At 33.2% G+C, this 17894-nt stretch overlaps 1 protein-coding gene across 1 annotated transcript; it reads left to right on the top strand.

Annotated features, from left to right (window-relative positions):
• Window positions 1-1577: 1577 nt before the first annotated feature.
• Window positions 1578-14834, top strand: LOC133871676 (uncharacterized). The gene is made up of 5 exons (XM_062309101.1): window positions 1578-1659; window positions 1722-1873; window positions 1970-2031; window positions 13550-13874; window positions 14049-14834. Exons 1-5 carry the CDS (start codon window positions 1578-1580, stop codon window positions 14832-14834), a joined length of 1407 nt encoding a protein of 468 aa, XP_062165085.1.
• The last annotated feature ends 3060 nt before the right edge of the window (window positions 14835-17894 follow it).

Below are 17894 nucleotides of genomic sequence, written 5' to 3'. Positions count from 1 at the left end.
ATCTTATTTTATTATTTTATCCTAAACTCATTTTATTTTAGATAACACAAATATTATCACTTAAAACCTAATTATTAATCTCATCTTATTTAAAAATATAAATCATTAAATGCTAAATACCTTATTATTTTTCTTGGTCTTTACATTGTAACGACCCACCCTCAAAGACACAATATTGTCCGCTTTTGGCTCCCCAAACCAGACTTCCCAGGAGGTCACCCATCCTGGTACTGCTCTCGCAAAAGCACGCTTAACTGCGGAGTTCTGATAGGTTCATGGCCATCACGGCTTTAAAACGCGTTGTTGTGGTATTAGAGCACGCCGTAGCCATGGTGACCCCACCCACAATATTGTCCTCTTTGGTATCTTGGGACTACTCGAACCCTCAACCTCAAGGCTTTGTTCCTTACACCCAACCATTTGGGCTCTAGACGCGTTGTGTCATAAAGGGTGCATTTATACATATAAGCACATCCTCATTCCCAGGCGATGTGGGACGTCACAATCACCCCCTCTTTGGACCCAGCGTCCCCGCTGGCGTCCCTCATTGGGCTTGTGCACGCTCCCACCATCTCAGGCTGGGCAATGGCTCTGATACCATTTCAACGCGTTTTAAAGCCGTGATGGCCATGAACCTATCAGAACTCCGCAGTTAAGCGTGCTTTTGCGAGAGCAGTACCAGGATGGGTGACCTCCTGGGAAGTCTGGTTTGGGGAGCCAAAAGCAGACAATATTGTGTCATTGGGGGTGGGTCGTTACAAATGGTATCACTTTTGGCTCCCCAAACCAGACTTCCCAGGAAGTCACCCATCCTGGTACTGCTCTCGCAAGAGCACGCTTAACTGCGGAGTTCTGATAGGTTCATGGCCATCACGGCTTTAAAACGCGTTGTTGTGGTATCAGAGCACGCAGTTAAGCGTGCTTTTGCGAGAGCAGTACCAGGATGGGTGACCTCCTGGGAAGTCTGGTTTGGGGAGCCAAAAGCAAACAATATTGTGTCATTGGGGGTGGGTCGTTACAAATTGTATCACTTTTGGCTCCCCAAACCAGACTTCCCAGGAAGTCACCCATCCTGGTACTGCTCTCGCAAGAGCACGCTTAACTGCGGAGTTCTGTTAGGTTCATGGCCATCACGGCTTTAAAACGCGTTGTTGTGGTATCAGAGCACGCCGTAGCCATGGTGACCCCACCCACAATATTGTCCTCTTTGGTATTTTGGGACTACTCGAACCCTCAACCTCAAGGCTTTGTTCCTTACACCCAACCATTTGGGCTCTAGACGCGTTGTGTCATAAAGGGTGCATTTATACATATAAGCACATCCTCATTCTCAGGCGATGTGGGATGTCACATGCCCGGCTGTAGGATGGTTGAAATTGGTATGGTTTCCAATTTTATCCCTAAGCATTCTTTTTTTTATATGGCTTGTCTTCCATAATGCATTGGTCACTAAGGAAAAAATGTGTGGGTTGGGTTACATTGGATGCACATTGTGCTTATTCTGCTGTGGTGCCCAAGAGAACTGAGACCATCTCTTCCTTAGGTGTAGCTTCAGTAGTCGAATTTGGTCTAATATCATGGCTGAGTGTTCCATTTCTAATGCTCCTTTGGATTGGGATGCTATTGAAGATTGGGGCTTGAAGGAATTAAATGGCAAAGGTATTAGAGCACGATTGGGGAGGTTGTGTTTGGGGTATACTGTTTATAATTTTTGAAAACAGAGGAATGCCATAATTCCTCTCCTAAAACAAAAGAATCTATTATGGATTGTATTAGATGGGAAGCTCGATCAAGGCTAGTGGCTAATGGGGAATTCAAGCATCTCAATCATAGCTTAGTGTTTCGGTGGAACCTACACACCTCTGTTGGTTTGGTTTGAGGATGCAGGAACTGGCTTTTTTGGCGGTTGTTTTTTGCTATATGTTGTCTCTGTGCCAATTTGATGTTGCTCTGTTTTGTGCTTTTTCAGGCTGCTTTTGCTGTTGATCTTGTGGCTTTGGTCTTGTTGACCTCTGCTACTTGTCTCTTGAGGTTACAGCTTGTGTTTTTTGTTTTTCATGCTTGTATTTTTGGCTTCTGAGATGGCTTTTTTTGTTTTGAGATTGTGTTCTAGTTTGTTTTCTTTGTAGAGTGTATGTTGAGTGTTGTTTGTTGTTGAATGAAAAATTTTATTCATTTGGAAAAAAAAAAAAAATACGACACATGTGATGATGTGACACATGATATACATTAACTTTAACTGTTGAGTAACAGAATATCAGACAAATATTTCTCGTTTAAAATCTGGCAAAAAAATTAAAGATCTTATTATTAAAATTGGGAATTTAAAGACAAAATTCAAATAAAATGAAAACCTAATGGTTAAATGTGATTTTTTTTCCCTTTATATTATGTACATATCATCGACGACTTATTGGTCATCGCTGATATAAATAAGTCGTCGATGATATGTTTATATCAACAATGACCATAGTAATTGCTAATACATTTATAATTGATAATATTTGTATTATATATAATACTAACAGACTAGTATTTGTGACAATAATATTCAACGTGAATAGGGTAAATGTCTTCACTCATATATTCCCACGACATGCTGCGGGGGAAGAACATTTTGCCTAGATATAAATTAGTGATTGTCGTCACTATCAAATTCTTTTGTGGCATCGACGACGACCACAAAATGTCATCTGTGATATATTGTTATTAGTGATGACATTTTGGTTGTTGATAATTTGGTTAATTTGTAAAAACCAAATTTCTTGTAATGAAAAAAACAAAAAAAAAAAAATCCAAAGAAATGTCTTGTTTCGCCTAAGAAACCATAAAATTTTGAAAGGTTATAACATTGAACTCGATTGTCTGAACAGGTGAAAAATTGTCAAATTTTAATTTGCCAAGAATTTATATTTTTAGATCAATAAATTATACCTATTCAGTCGCTTAAACAAAAACCAATTGAAATATTCGGAGAATACACGAGTTTACTATCAAGAATTACTTCTTAATTACCTATATATAGCTTTTATGGAAGCCTCTGAGATAGCTTGAGAGACACACACACACACAAAAAGAAAAGAAAAAAAACTGTCAAATTGAATTTTATAAAAGGTCTACACTAACTTATATTTGCTTATAAATTGTTTAAACAAATACCAATTGAAATCTTAGGAGAATTTTCAAGTTTGCTTTAAACAATTATGTTGGTACAGTTTCCGGTATGGTGACGTGTCGCCTAGTGATTCGCTGCTGGGTTCTGATCTACAACCTCGATCCTGCAAAAGAACAAACAACTCCTCGGGGGTGCCGACTACGCCCACTCCGATGCCTAAGTCAATTCAAATCAATTTTTTTGAAGAGTGTTTTTAATCTCAAGAGCTCAGAGAATTCGTGTCTTCATACTTCAGCTAACCTCCGAGGTGATAATATCCGAGATGTATTCGCTCCGACTTGGAGATCTTGGGATATTGCCGCACCATAACAGGGTTGTTGAAGGTCCGAGATGTTGTTACACCGAGACGTTTATTACTCCGAGGTGTTGTCACACCGGCTTGATATCACCCCAAGGCGCCATCACACCGGCTTGATATCACCTCGAGGCGTTATCACTCCGAGGCACAAATATCCGAGATATGTTCGCTCCGATCAGACTAGGAGATCTTAGGATATTTCATACCGTCACCAGGTTTGATAAGACCGAGACGTCATTATACCTAAACGATCTTCATTTGCTGGGTCGTAACGAATGTCCAAGACGTAACTCCGAGATGTTTCAGAATCCACGTGTGTTTGGGGTTAATTTTACCCCCAACAAATTAATTGCTTCTTAATTGCTTATAGCTTCTATCGAGGATGTAACCCTAGTTCAAGAGACATTATTTTTTCTAAATAAAAATGTAAAAGAAAAAGGAAAATGTTTACCAATAAATTATGAGTAATTAATGCTTGGAATCAATTTTTTTATACTTTCAAATTAGTTGATGTGGCTTTTAAAATTACCATTGGTTTATAATTAAATAGTGGTTCATCCAATAGTCAATGATGATTTTAAAAGTTACGTCAACTTTAATAGGATAAAAAGATGACAAAAAAAAAAAAAAAAAAAAAAAGGTTCCTAATATTACTCGTAAATTAATAAATTATACCTCTTCACTTGTTTAAGAGATACCAAATGAAATTTTTGAAGAATACACAAGTTCTCTACTAAAATTTACTTTTTCAATTACTTAAAAAGTTAAAAATTTTTATGGAAGCCTGGGTTTTGCTTTTTTAAAAGGGTTAAATACATTTTTGTCCCCAATGGTTTGAAATTTTTATTTTTTACCCCTTGGGTTTCAATTTTTATTACAGATGGTACCTAATTTATATGAAAAGACGGAGATGGTACATCCGTCCAAAAACTAATTGTAGTCTATTTTTCTACTCTCATGTGTTGACACGTGCCATATGCATTAAAAAAAATAAAAAATAAAAAACTGAAAATAAAAAGCTTTAAAAAATAAAAAAATAAAAACAAAAATAAGAAAATTAACCTTTTTTTTTTTTGAAAATAATAAAAATTGAAAAAAAAAAAGTATTAAAAACGAAAAATAAAAATAAAAATTAACTACCTAAATAATCTTGTGAAACCTTTTGTTTATCACCCAAACATATTACTTGAACCAACAGTTAACCAATTGGAATATTATATATTTCAAAAGCCATAATCCTTAAACAACTAGTTAGCTCTTTTCGAATAAGAAAAGAGACATTTTCATAAAACAATCTCTCAAGTGAAAAAGAAAAGAAAAGAAAAATACTTTCAAATTGAATTTTATAAAAGGCCTACACTAAATTATAATTGTTTCTTAATTGCTTATAGCTTGTTTAAACAAATACTAATTGAAATCTTTGGACAATATTCAAGTTTACTGCAAATAATATATATAGCGTCTATGGAAGGATAGGATCTAGTTCAAGAGACATAACTTTGTTTTTTTTTTTTTTTTTTTTTTTTTTTTTTAAAAAAAAAAAAAATCTAATGAAATAAAAACAAAAATAAATGTACCAATAAATTATACATCTTCACTTGTTTAGGAGATACTAACTGAAATTTTCGAAGAATACACAAGTTTAGTACTAAAATGTATTTTTCAATTACTTAAAAAGCTTTTATGGAGGCCTGTGACCTAAATCAAGAGATATTGCTTCTTCTGTTTTTTTGAAAAAAAAAAAAAAAAAGTCCCATCAGTAAAAAATTGTCAAATTTTAATTTGCCAAAAATTAGTATTCTTAGATTAATGAATTGTAGCTCTCCACTTGTTTAAATAAATACCAATTGAGATATTTAAAGAATACACAAGTTAGCTCCCCATAATTACTTCGTAATTGCTTACAGCTTTTATGGAATCATGTTACCTCTAGTCAAGAGACATCACTTCTTTTTTTGTCTTTAAAGTACAAAACTGTTAAATATTTTTGATTTGTCAAAAATTAGTATTCTTAGATCAATGAAATTATACCTCTTCACATGTTTAAATAAATACTCTAGTATTATATGCTTTTTACTCTTTTCAGACCAATAGTTTCTTTCAAATTAGGATTTAAATAAAGGCTTTGATATGATATATATGTAATGGGTGTTCCTTCTTCACCTCTATGAAATTGCTCTTTTCTATGAGTGTACTTGACTTTTATGGAGAATCACAAATTAACTACATAAATAATCTTGTTAAACCTTTTGTTTATCACCCAAACATATATATAATATATCAGTTGAACCAACAGTTGGTTAACTGTAAAATTATATATTTTAAAAGCCATAATCCTTAAACAACTATTTAGTTCTTTTTGAATAAGCAAATTTGTAGGAATAAAGAAGTTTTTCTTAGAGAAAATGTCGATACCCAATCTAAAATACATTTTTTTTTTCAAATAGTGTCAAGCCATTCAATTGTGATAATGCTATATATATGGTCTAATCCTTATATATTGTTTCTCCATTTAACTTTCAAACAAGAAATTTTTTTTACATAGTCGTACTATATATGAAACTGATGGCAAAGAAATTTATGCGAAAAGCTATGATTTTGGTGATGGAGTTGATTATTCTTGCAATATTTCAAGCTCGGGTCAATGTCCTTAGCCCTCCCACTCTTTGTCCCACTTCTCTCCCCATTCGTCTTCTTCAATCCTCTCAAAATGGCAATGCTCGTAGACATCAATGCGTTGAAAGCACAATTGAAAAATGTAAAGATATACCAAGAGCTGGACAAATGGATCGCTGTGTTTGTTTTATTTTTATCATTTGCATTGATCCGATTGAAATACATAAAGGTCGAGAGCATTTATACAATGCCAAAGTTGAAGTTGTCTCGATGATATGCATGATGCTTTGCTTCAATGGTGATCGTACGAGTGTTGCCCACCCCCATCATGCAACTTGTTTGGTACATTGTTTTGAAAAGTTTATTAATTGAGATCTCATCTCTCCATGTGTAATCTCGGCCTTCATGGATACGAACGTGCACACCCATAAGAAAGAAAGATATCTTTTGTAAGGAAAATGATTTGTGGGGAATGGCAGCCCAAAATAGACTGCTGTTTCCGTCTCCTGTATATCAGGCCTCCTTTTGTAATACATACTCCAATTTTCTCCCATGCAGAGTTATATGCATGCTTCTTTTAATTAGCACGTGTGTACGTGCAACTTGTGTCTTTTTTTTTTTTTTTTTTTTTCTTTTAATAGGCATGTGTGGTGCAAAAATAGGTGATGTCATGTGAGGGCTAGTTAACCTAGTCAATAGAAGTTGACAGTTCAGAATAAAGAATAGAGAGAAGGTTTTACAAATTTGAATTTTCTTGTGTGGTTAGACTCCATGACAACCTTCTTTCTTTTTGGCGGTTGTTGTTGTTGTGCGACTCAGCCTTTTTCTTCTTCTTCTTCCTCCCACAGATCGATGCTTGTCTCTATTATGTTTTTATATGTTTGTTTCGTGAAACTTGCAGGTTGCCGTGTGCTACGTTATAATAATAATAATAATAAAAAAAATGCTTCTAAGAAAGTTTTCTGGTCGGCTGCACCAATAATATATTCTCATTTTTATATGTTTCCAAAGTATCAATAGAAGGTTCTCTATTAGTTATTTAATTTTACTCTCCACAACACCACCAACTTTTTCCTTTTGATCTAATTTATATACATACGTTATGGTTTTCTTTTAATTACACTCTTGTTTAAGTAATCAATCTACTCTATTTTCTTGATTGAGCATTGAAAGCTATAAATATTTACTTTAAAATAAAAAATAATTGGCTTTTTTTGATTCAGCAAGTGTGAGAGATTGAGTCTTGACAACAAGATTAAATTTATTAGATTCTTATTGTTATGGTGATTTTTTAATGGCTCTGCATAGTGCATAATGATCACATTAAGTATGAAACATTTTTTTTTGTTCTTTTTTCTCAGCTTCTTTTAATTTTAAGAATTGGTAAGATCAATGAGAATTGTGTATTTTTTTTTAACCAAACATTTGACTATATTTGCTCATTATGCAAACTAAGATCAGAATACTCTTGTAGTGGAATAAGAGCTATATATTGTTTCATTGTTATTTATTTGATATATAATAAATAAAATCTCTCGTTCTTTGTGGATAATTAAACGGGAGAAATTCACCTAAGGACTGAGAGTCAAGTTTCATTGAAAGTGTATTGGTAAAATCCAGAACAATATATATATATATATATATATATATATATATATATTCCCTTTCGCATGACCCCAGCTGGTTCAGTTTTCGTCTTGCTTGTCTCTCTTCCGGTCTTCCACCTTTTTTTTTTTTTTTTTTTTTAATTTTTTTGACATGTTCACACAAAAGAGGGGATTCGAACTAGTGACCTCTGCTTCATGAAGCGTAGTCCACAGCTGATTGAGCTACCTTTTTGAAACTCTGGTCTTTCTCCTTGTGCTTGCAAATGTGTGCATCATTATAGATATCAATGCAATCTACGGAGCCTGCATGAGGCAACCACATTGAATTTCACCTTGAATTTGGCTTTGAAATATGATTGAATTAATCCTGCTACTGATTATGTCCTTACAATTTCAAAAAGAAGAGATCAATTACTAAAATAATAAAATGTAAGCAAACACTTTGGCACATAATTAATAAAAACATATTTTTTACGTGGCATTAATATTAGGTGCCAATAAATAGTGATGTTGATGACACATTATAAACCATTAACTTTAACGGTAAAATAACCAAGCGTACGTAACAAACAAACAATATTTCTCATTTAAAATCTGACCAAAACTTAAAGACTTTATTATAAAAATTAGAAATTCAAAAATTCAACTCAAATGAAAAACTTAAGAATTAAATATGATTTTTTTCCTTTATATTATGTACATATTAGCGACAACTTACTGATCATCACTGGTACCTTTATATTAGAAATGACCATAGTCATCACTAATACATAATTGATAATATTTGTATGGGAAAAATACAATTTAGTCTCCAAAATTATCACTCTTTCTTCGGATGGCTTTTCAAACTACTAAAACTTGCACTCTGACTCCTCAAACTATCAAAACCTTTGAAAAATACCCCTCTTAACAAAATATTCCCATAATATCTCTACCACGTGTCATTTTTCAATTAAAAAATAAAATAAAATATTCAAAATATTTAAAAAAAATAAAAAAATTTTAAAAAATTAAAAACTAAAAAAAACTAAAATTTTATTTTATTTTAAAAAATATTGCGATCAACCAGAAGATGTATTATATATTTCCATCATCGTCGTTGGGCACGATGCATACCTGCAGCTCGGCGAACTCGTCCCTGCCTCTCCAAACGCGGACATGGCTAATTTCTTATCCTTCGATGTTTATGATGATCTTTCGAACGTTATAAATGATTCTAATCTGAATTTTGTTTTATTACAAACGACGAGCAAGTATATTATCGTTATGGAGAACCTCGATTGGTTTCTGACGGATAAATCAATGGCCGTGAGCTTATTCATTGATGTTCATATCCATTTTTTTCTCTGTGATTTTTTAGCATTCAAAACGTTGGCCAATAGCTACTTGAGGCTTAAGGATCACAAGTTTTCTCTTAGGTGGAGGATATTTTTCAGAGTGGGGTGAGCTTGAGCTCGGCCGAGATCAAAGAGCTAATGATTGCGAATTGAAATTCGCCGAGTCGGGCTATAAAATCGGTTATCACAGCATTGCAAACGGACGGTGACCGAAGGGGTGTCGGAAAGATCGGGTCGTGGTTAAGAAATAACACCACCCCAAACACCCATCTGTTTTTTTAAACAATAAGAAATAAAATTTTAGTTTATTTTTATTTTGGATTTTTTGATTTTTATTTTATTTTTTTTAATTGAAAAATGACACATGGCAGGGGTATTACGAAAATATTTCGCCAAAAGGGACATTTTTCAAAGGTTTTGATAGTTTGGGGGGCCATCCGGAAAACAGATGATAATTTAGAGGACTAAATTGTATTTTTTTTTTCTATTTGTATTACTTATAATATTCATTAGCGACGACAACTTCTATCATCATGTATAGCCTAGTATTTGTGACAAGAACATTCATCACAGATAGGGTAAATGCTGTTGCTAATATATTTCAAGGACATCCTACGGGTGAAAAAAAAAATTCCCTAGATATTAGCAACCACAAGATGGTTGTCATTAATATCAAATTCTTTTGTAGCATCAGTGACGACCACGTACAAAATGTCATCCATGATATATATTGTTATTAGTGATGACATTTGGGTCGTTGTTGATAATTTGGTTGCTAAGTACCAAATTTATTGTATTTTTTTTAAAAAAAAAAAATTCCAAAGACACGCCTTGTTTCGCCTAAAAAACTTTAAAATTTTGAAAGGTTATATAACATTGAAGTCGACTATCTGATTGGGGCAGTTTTTTTTTTTTTTTGTTAAATCGTAAAACTTTTCGAGATACATCAATGGAAAAAAAATTCGCCAGAAAAAATTTAAAGAGAACTTTCAAATTTAATTTGCAAAAAATTAGCATTATTAGAAGACCAATGAACTATACATCTTCACTTGTATGAAGATATACTAATTAAAATCTTCGGAGTACTAGTAGTATACACAAGTTTGCTGTCACAAATTACTTCTTAATTGCTTATAAGTTTTATTGAAGCCTTTGGCCTAGTTCATGAGGCATTACTTTAAAAATACGTCTCTAAAATAAAAAAACTGTCAAATTTTAATTTGCCAAAAAATTATATTTAATTTTTGACCAATAAATTATACCTCTTCAGTTGCTTAAACAAAAACCAATTGAAATATTCGAAGAATAGACAAGTTTACTGTCCAGAATTACTACTTAAGTACCTATACCTTTTATGGAAGCCTTTGAGATAGCTTGAGAGACACAAAACAATCTCTCAAGTAAACAAACAAACAAAAAAAAACTGTCGAATTGAATTTTATAAAAGGTCTACACTAACTTATCATTGCTTATAAGTTGTTTAAACAAATACCAATTAAAATCTTAGGAGAATATTCAAGTTTACTGCAAATAATTGCTAGCTTCTTAGTTGCTTAATTATAGTTTCTATGGAAGGATGTAACCCAGTTCTATATATATATATATATTGTACCAATAAATTATACCTCTTCACTTGTTTAAGAGATATATACCAATTAATTGAAATTTTCGAAGAATACACAAGTTCACAACCAAAATTTACTTTTCAATTACTTAAAAGCTTTTATGGAAGCCTGTGACCTAAATCAAGAGATACGGTTTTTTTTTTTTTTATTAAAGAAAAAAAAATTCTTTAAAGTAAAAAACTGTTAAATTTTGAATTGTCAAAAATTAGTATTCTTAGATCAATGAAATTATACTTCTTCACATGTTTAAATAAATACTCTAGTATTATATGCTTTTCACTATTTTCAGACCCAAAGTTTCTTTCAAATTACGATTTAAATAAAGGCTTTGATCTAATATATTGCATGCAATAGATGTTCAATTCCTTCTTCACTTCTACGAAATTGCTCTTTTCTATGGGTCTATTTTGACTTTTGTTAAGAATCACAAATTAACTACGTAAATAATCTTGTGAAACCTTTTGTTTATCACCCAAACATATCACTTGAACCAGCAGTTAAGGTAACTGGAATATTATATATTTCAAAAGCCATGCATAATCCTTAAACATCTCGTTAGCTCTTTTTGAATAAGAAAATTTGTAGGTATAAAAAAGTTTTTCTTAAAATGTCGATAGCCAAAGTAAAATACATTTTTATATTTTTCATATATATAGTGTCAAGCCATTCAATTGTGATAATGCTATATGGTCTAATCCTTATATATTGTTTCTCTATTTAACTTTCAAACAAGAAATTTTTTGTAGTAGTACTATGAAACTGATGACAAAGAAATTTCTACGAAAAACTATGATTTTGGGGATGGAGTTGATTATCCTAGCAATATTCCAAGCTCAGGCCAATGTCCTTACCCCTTCCTTTCTTTGTCCCACTTCTCTCCGGCCCCATTCGTCTTCTTCAATCGTCTCAAAATGGCAATGTTCGTAGACATCTCTGCGTTGAAAGCACAATTGAAAAATGTAAACATATACCAAGAGCCAGACAAATGGCTCGCTGTGTTCGTTCTAATTTTATCGTTTGCATTGATCAGATTGAAATACATATAGGTCGTTTTTCAATAGAGCAATTATACAATGCCAAAGCTCCAATTGTCTCGAAGATATGCAGAGTGATTTGCTTCTTAAGAGAGTTGCCCACCCCCATCATGCAACTTGTTTGGTACGTTGTTTTGAAATGTTCATTTGAGATGTGGTCTCCATATATGCATGTGTAATCTCGGCCTTCATGGGTACGAATGTGCACACCCATGATCGAGCAAGATATCTTAGGTAATACATATTTCTTCAAATTTCTCCCGTGCAAAGTTATATGGATGTTTCTTTACGTGAGGGCTTGTTAACCTAGTCAATATATAGAAGCTGTAAGTGTTCAGAATAAAGAATAGAGAGAAAGTTTTACAAATTTGCCATTTTCGTATTCTTCTTCCTCCCATAGACGCTTTTCTCTATTATGTTTTTATGTGTTTGTTTCGTGAAACTTGCAGGTTGCCATGTGCTATACGTTATATGACAAAAAAAAAAAAAAATGCTTCTAAGAAAATTTTCTGGTGCACCAATAATATATTCTCATTTTATATGTTTCCAAAGTACCAATAGAAGTTTCGCTATTAGTTATTTAATTTTAATTTACTCTCCACAATATTACCAACTTTTTCCTTTTGATCTAATTTATATACGTTATGGTTTAATTTTCTTACTGCTTGTAATTACACATACTTTTGTTTGAGTACTTTGCTCTATTTTCTTGCTTGAGCATTGAAAGCTATAAATATTTACTTAAAAAATAATAATTGGCTTTATTGATTCAGCAAGTGTAAGAGCTTGAGTCTTGACAACAAGATGAATTAAATTTATTAGATTCTTATTGTTATCGTGATTTTTTTTAATCGTTCTGCATAGTGCATAATAATCACATTAAGTATGAAACAAATTTTTGTTCTTTTTTCTCAGCTTCTTTTAATTTTAATAATTGGTAAGATCAACGAGAATTGTACGTGTATTTTTTTGAACCAAACATTGGACTATATTTGCTCATTATGCAAACTAAGATCGGAATACTTGTAGTGGAATAAGTGCTATATATTGTTTTATTGTTATTTCTTTTATATATATATATATATATATATATATATATATATATATATATATATATAATTGCTCGAATAAAAATAAGGATACTGAGTTGTTATCGTGCACCACAATGATAAATAATATGGAATTGAAAGAGTGAAAAAAGACAGATTTAACGTGGTTCAACAATTTGCTTACGTCCACTGGAATGCGGCTTTATTCAATAATATGCGTTAGGGTTACATCATTACATATTTATAACAAACCCTAATGTACGGATAGATATAAAAAACTCCAAAATATCATTGTATGAGCCACTTGTTCAAACATATTGGTAAAATCCAGTGCATTTTTTTTTAAAAATATATATATATATATATATACCATGAGGCAACCACGTTGAATTTCACCTTGAATTTGGCTTTGACATATGATTGAATTAATCTTGGTACCAATTATGTCCTTAAAATTTCAAAGAAAAGACCAGTTACTAAAATAATAAAATGTAAGCAAACACTTTGGCATGTACATAATTAATAAAAACATTTTTTGCAAATGAGTTGGCACCTAATAATGTGACATTGATATTGGATGCTAATTAATATTGATGTTGATGACACATGATAAATCATTAACATTAACGGTAAAATAACATAGCGTAACAAACAAACATTTCTCATTTAAAATCTTACCAAAACTTAATGATCTTATTATTGAAATTGAAAATTCAAAGACAAAATTCAACTCAAATGAAAACCTAAGGGCTAAAACAATTCTGCAGAATGGTTTGGAATAGAGGGTTGGTAATGGGAATAATATCAGAATATGGGAGGATGCTTGGCTGAGCTCCCCTCAGAGTCGATTAACTCTTCCAAACAATTTAGGATGGCCCTCTGACACGCGGGTTAGTAGACTAATTGATACCACTACTGGATGGTGGGATTTAGAACTCATACAGAGGATCTTTGATCATGGGGAAGTGGCACAAATTGATCGTGTTCTACCGAGTCCTCTAAAACAGCCTGATAAGCTCATTTGGAGAGGTACCCCTTCGAGTATTTTTACAGCAAAAAGTGCTTACAACCTGGAAGTACGGAGAAGATCCCAGGAACAAGGAGAAAGCTCAATGGCTGACAGTTCAAAGGAAGTATGGAAAACCATTTGGAGTCTACTAGCACCCCCTGCCCTCCGATCCTTCTGTTGGAAAGTCTGGAACGATCTCCTTGCCACTAAGAGTAACCTGTTCTCCAAGAAGATTGTTGATGATCCAATTTGTCCATTATGCCAAAGTGAACTAGAAACAATTTTTCATTGTCTCTAGGGATGTCCGGCAGCTGTCGGGGTATGGCAGGAAGGAAGTAGGAAGATTCAAAAGTTGTCTTGCAACAGCACGGATGGCAGGGGTCTGTTGCTGTTTTTCTTGGATAGACTAGAAATTGAGGAGATGCTAGAAGCTTTGACGATGACCAGAATGATATGGCATTGGCAAAATACCTTTGTTTTTCAAGGGGTGTTTAGGTCTCCAACACAGGTCATGGCAGCAGTGCACATGTCTCTGGTTGGTTTCTCTCAAGCTATAAAGAAGGCAGCTAAACCCTCCAATATCGAGACCGTGCCCGTACCACAATGGAGCAAACCCCCACACGGCTACTGGAAAATAAATTGGGATGCTGCAATCTCAAAGGAAAAAGGAAAAATGAGGGTCGACGTGGTAATACGGGATGAAGATGGTAGAGTGGTGGCAGCTCGGGCGAAGGTGGTTTCCTTTATTACCGAACCTGATGCAGCAAAATCAGTAGCAGCTTGGTTTGCAGTAGAATTTGGAAGAAAAATGGGATGTAGACGGCTTATCTTGGAAGGTGATTCTATGGTGGTGGTTTTGGCGTTGTGTGCGAAGGCCTCTTGTTCCCGAGCCTATGGACAAGTGCTGGAAGACACCATAACCAGATTCTCCCACTTCTCTTCGGTGGACGTATTGTTTGCTTGTAGAGATGCGAATCAGGCAGCTAATGTTTTGGCAAAGTGTGCTCTATCTCAATGGTTGGACAACACTTGGATCTCTGAGTGCCCCTTTGTTATCCAACATGTTGTAGCAACAGATTTGTAATTGTCTTATGTTTGAGCAATAATGACAATAATCTTTTTTCTCAACCAAAAAAAAAAAAAAAACAAGTAACTTGTCATTGCTGATATGTTTATATTAGCAATGATCGTAGTCATCGCTAATACATAATTGATAATATTTGTATTACGTATAATATTCATTAGAGACGACAACTTCTTTTTCTTTTTTTTTGAATAAAATATCTGAGTATTTAATTGATCAAAAATTACAAACATAAAGCTCTTACATCACAAAGCATAAAGTTCTGCAAAATCATAGCCACATGTTATCAGGTTATATAGTCATAGATACAAACAAAATTCTTACAATAAAGTGGTATCTATGACTTTCATCTTCCGCTAACCCATGTACAAAAATAGTTAAAGAGCATATCTGCTCCGAGTAGATAAGACAGGGGTAGCCAAATATTCTAAAAAAAATGTAAACCGGCCATGGGCCTGTGAAAAATAACTCATCACACCAAACTATCTAGACCATGAGAGATAAGCCTCACACCTGACTAACCTTCATCTTATAGATCGCTCATGAAGGCAGATCTAAAGAGAAGAAAACTCTTATTCAAAGCAAAAACACAACAAAAAATATAATCACCAAACAGCAGCAACGACCAGGGAGAAGATGAACGGCACAGTACGAAGGTAGAATGACAACTTCTACATCACTAATAGCCTAGTATTTGTGATAATAACATTCATCACGAATAGGGTAAAAGTTGTTGCGAATATATTCCCAGGACATCCTGAGGCGAAAAAAAAATTCGCCTAGATATTAGTGACGGCAAAATAGTTGTCGTTAATATCAAATTCTTTTGTAGCATCAGACCACAAAATGTAATCCTTGATATATTGTTATTAGCGATGACATTATGGTCGTTGTTGATAATTTGGCTGCTAAGGACAAGATTTCTTGTAATGAAAAAAAAAAAAAAAATCAAAGAAATGCCTTGTTTCGCCTAAAAAACCTTAAAATTTTGAAAGGTTATATAACATTGAACTCGATTGTCTGATTTGGGCGATTTTTATTTTTTTTAAAAAAAAATCATAAAACTTTTTGAGATACATAAATGAAAAAAAATTGCCAAAAATTAAAGAGAAATTACTTTATGAAAAAGGTGTCTAAATTAAAAAAACTTCCAAATTTAATTTGCAAAAAATTAGCATTATTAGAAGACCAATGAACTATACATATATACATCTTCACTTGTATGAAGAAATACTAATTGAAATCTTCGGAGCATACACAAGTTTGCTGTCACAAATTACTTTTTAATTAATTGCTTATAAGTTTTATGGAAGCCTTTGGCCTAGTTCATGAGGCATTACTTTAAAAATACGTCTCTAAAGTAAAAAACTGTCAAATTTTAATTTGCCAAAAAAAATATATTTTTAGACCATTAAACTATACCTCTTCAGTTGCTTAAACAAAAACCAATTGAATATTCGAAGAATAGCCAAGTTTACTGCATGTCCATAATTACTTCTTATGTACCTATCGCTAGTTTTTATGGAAGCCTTTGAGATAGCTTGAGAGACACAAAACAATCTCTCAAGTAATTAAACAAAAAAAAAAAAATCTGTCGAATTGAATTTTATAAAAGGTCTACACTAATTAACTTATAATTGCTTGTAAGTTGTTTAAACAAATACCAATTAAAATCTTAGGAGAATATTCAAGTTTACTGCAAATAATTGCTTCTTAGTTGCTTGTACTTTCTATGGAAAGACGTAACCTAGGTCAAGAGACATTACTTCTTCTTTTTTTTAAAAATCTCTCTCTCTCTCTCTCTCTCTCTCTCTCTCTCTCTCGTTAAATCCTGATTTGTCAAAAATTAGTATTCTTAGATCAATGAAATTAAATTATACCTCTTCACATGTTTAAATAAATACTCTAGTATTATATGTTTATCCCTATTTTCAGACCAATAGTTTTTTTCAAATTACGATTTAAATAAAGCCTTTGATATGATATATTGCATGTAATAGATGTTCCTCTTCACTTCTATGAAATTGCTCTTTCCTATGGGTCTACTTGACTTTTGTTAAGAATCACAAATTAACTACGTAAATAATCTTGTGAAACCTTTTGTTTCTTACCCAACCATTTCACTTGAACCAACAGTTAAGGTTAGCCGGAATATTATATATTTCAAAAGCCATAATCCTTAAACAACTAGTTAGCTCTTTTTGAATAAGAAAATTTGTAGGAAAAAAGAAGTTTTTCTTAGAGAAAATGTCTATAGCTAAAATACATTTTATTTTTTTCGAATAGTACTGTCAAGCCATTCAATTGTGATAATGCTATATGGTCTAATCCTTATATATTGTTTTTTCTATTTAACGTACTTTCAAACAAGAAATTTTTTGCAGTAGTACTATGAAACCGATGGCAAAGAAATTTCTGCGAAAAACTATAATTTTGGTGATGGAGTTGATTATTCTTGCAATATTTCAAGCTCAGGCCAATGTCCTTACCCCTCCCTCTCTTTGTCCCACTTCTCTCCCCATTCGTCTTCTTCAATCCTCTCAAAATGGCAATGCTCGTAGACATCGTTGCGTTGAAAGCACAACTGAAAAATGTAAAGATATACCAAGAGCCATGCCAATGTTTCGCTGTGTTCATTCTAATTTTATCGTTTGCATTGATCCGATTGAAACACGTAAAGGTCTTTTTTCAAGAGAGCAATACACTGCCAAAACTCTATTAGGCTCGTGGAAATGCTTTGTGCTTTGCTTCAAGGGTAAGACAGTTGCCCACCCCCATGATGCAACTCGTTTGGTACGTTGTCTTGAAATGTTCATTTGAGATGTTGGAGCTTTGGGGATGAAATTGAAAGATAGAAGCTTGGAACTGAAGTGGTGAAGTCGTGGAAGCTTGGAGAAGATGGAGATGAGGCTTTGAGGCTTAGAGGCTAAGGGGTATTCGGTAGCAAACAGGTGGTGTCTTGGAGATAATGCGAGTCAGCTGGGTTCAACTCCTCTAGTGTTAAACGGCTGCGTTTGGGAGCAATATATGCTTTAGTGCGTTTTATGGGTTTTGCTTAGT

The sequence above is a fragment of the Alnus glutinosa genome, chromosome 6 (assembly GCF_958979055.1).
Source record: "Alnus glutinosa chromosome 6, dhAlnGlut1.1, whole genome shotgun sequence".
NCBI lineage: Eukaryota > Viridiplantae > Streptophyta > Magnoliopsida > Fagales > Betulaceae > Alnus > Alnus glutinosa.
The sequence above is the reverse complement of the archived record's forward strand: the minus strand, read 5'-3'. Positions and strand labels throughout refer to the sequence as shown.

Excerpts from the sequence above, each read along its gene's own strand:
- LOC133871676 (XM_062309101.1), top strand. The coding sequence starts at position 1,578 with ATGGCTGAGTGTTCCATTTCTAATGCTCCTTTGGATTGGGATGCTATT. Across the intron at positions 1,660-1,721 it reads GAAGGAATTAAATGGCAAAG|AGGAATGCCATAATTCCTCT; the intron begins GTATTAGAGCAC and ends TTTTGAAAACAG. Across the intron at positions 13,875-14,048 it reads TGGCTGACAGTTCAAAGGAA|GGATGTCCGGCAGCTGTCGG; the intron begins GTATGGAAAACC and ends CATTGTCTCTAG.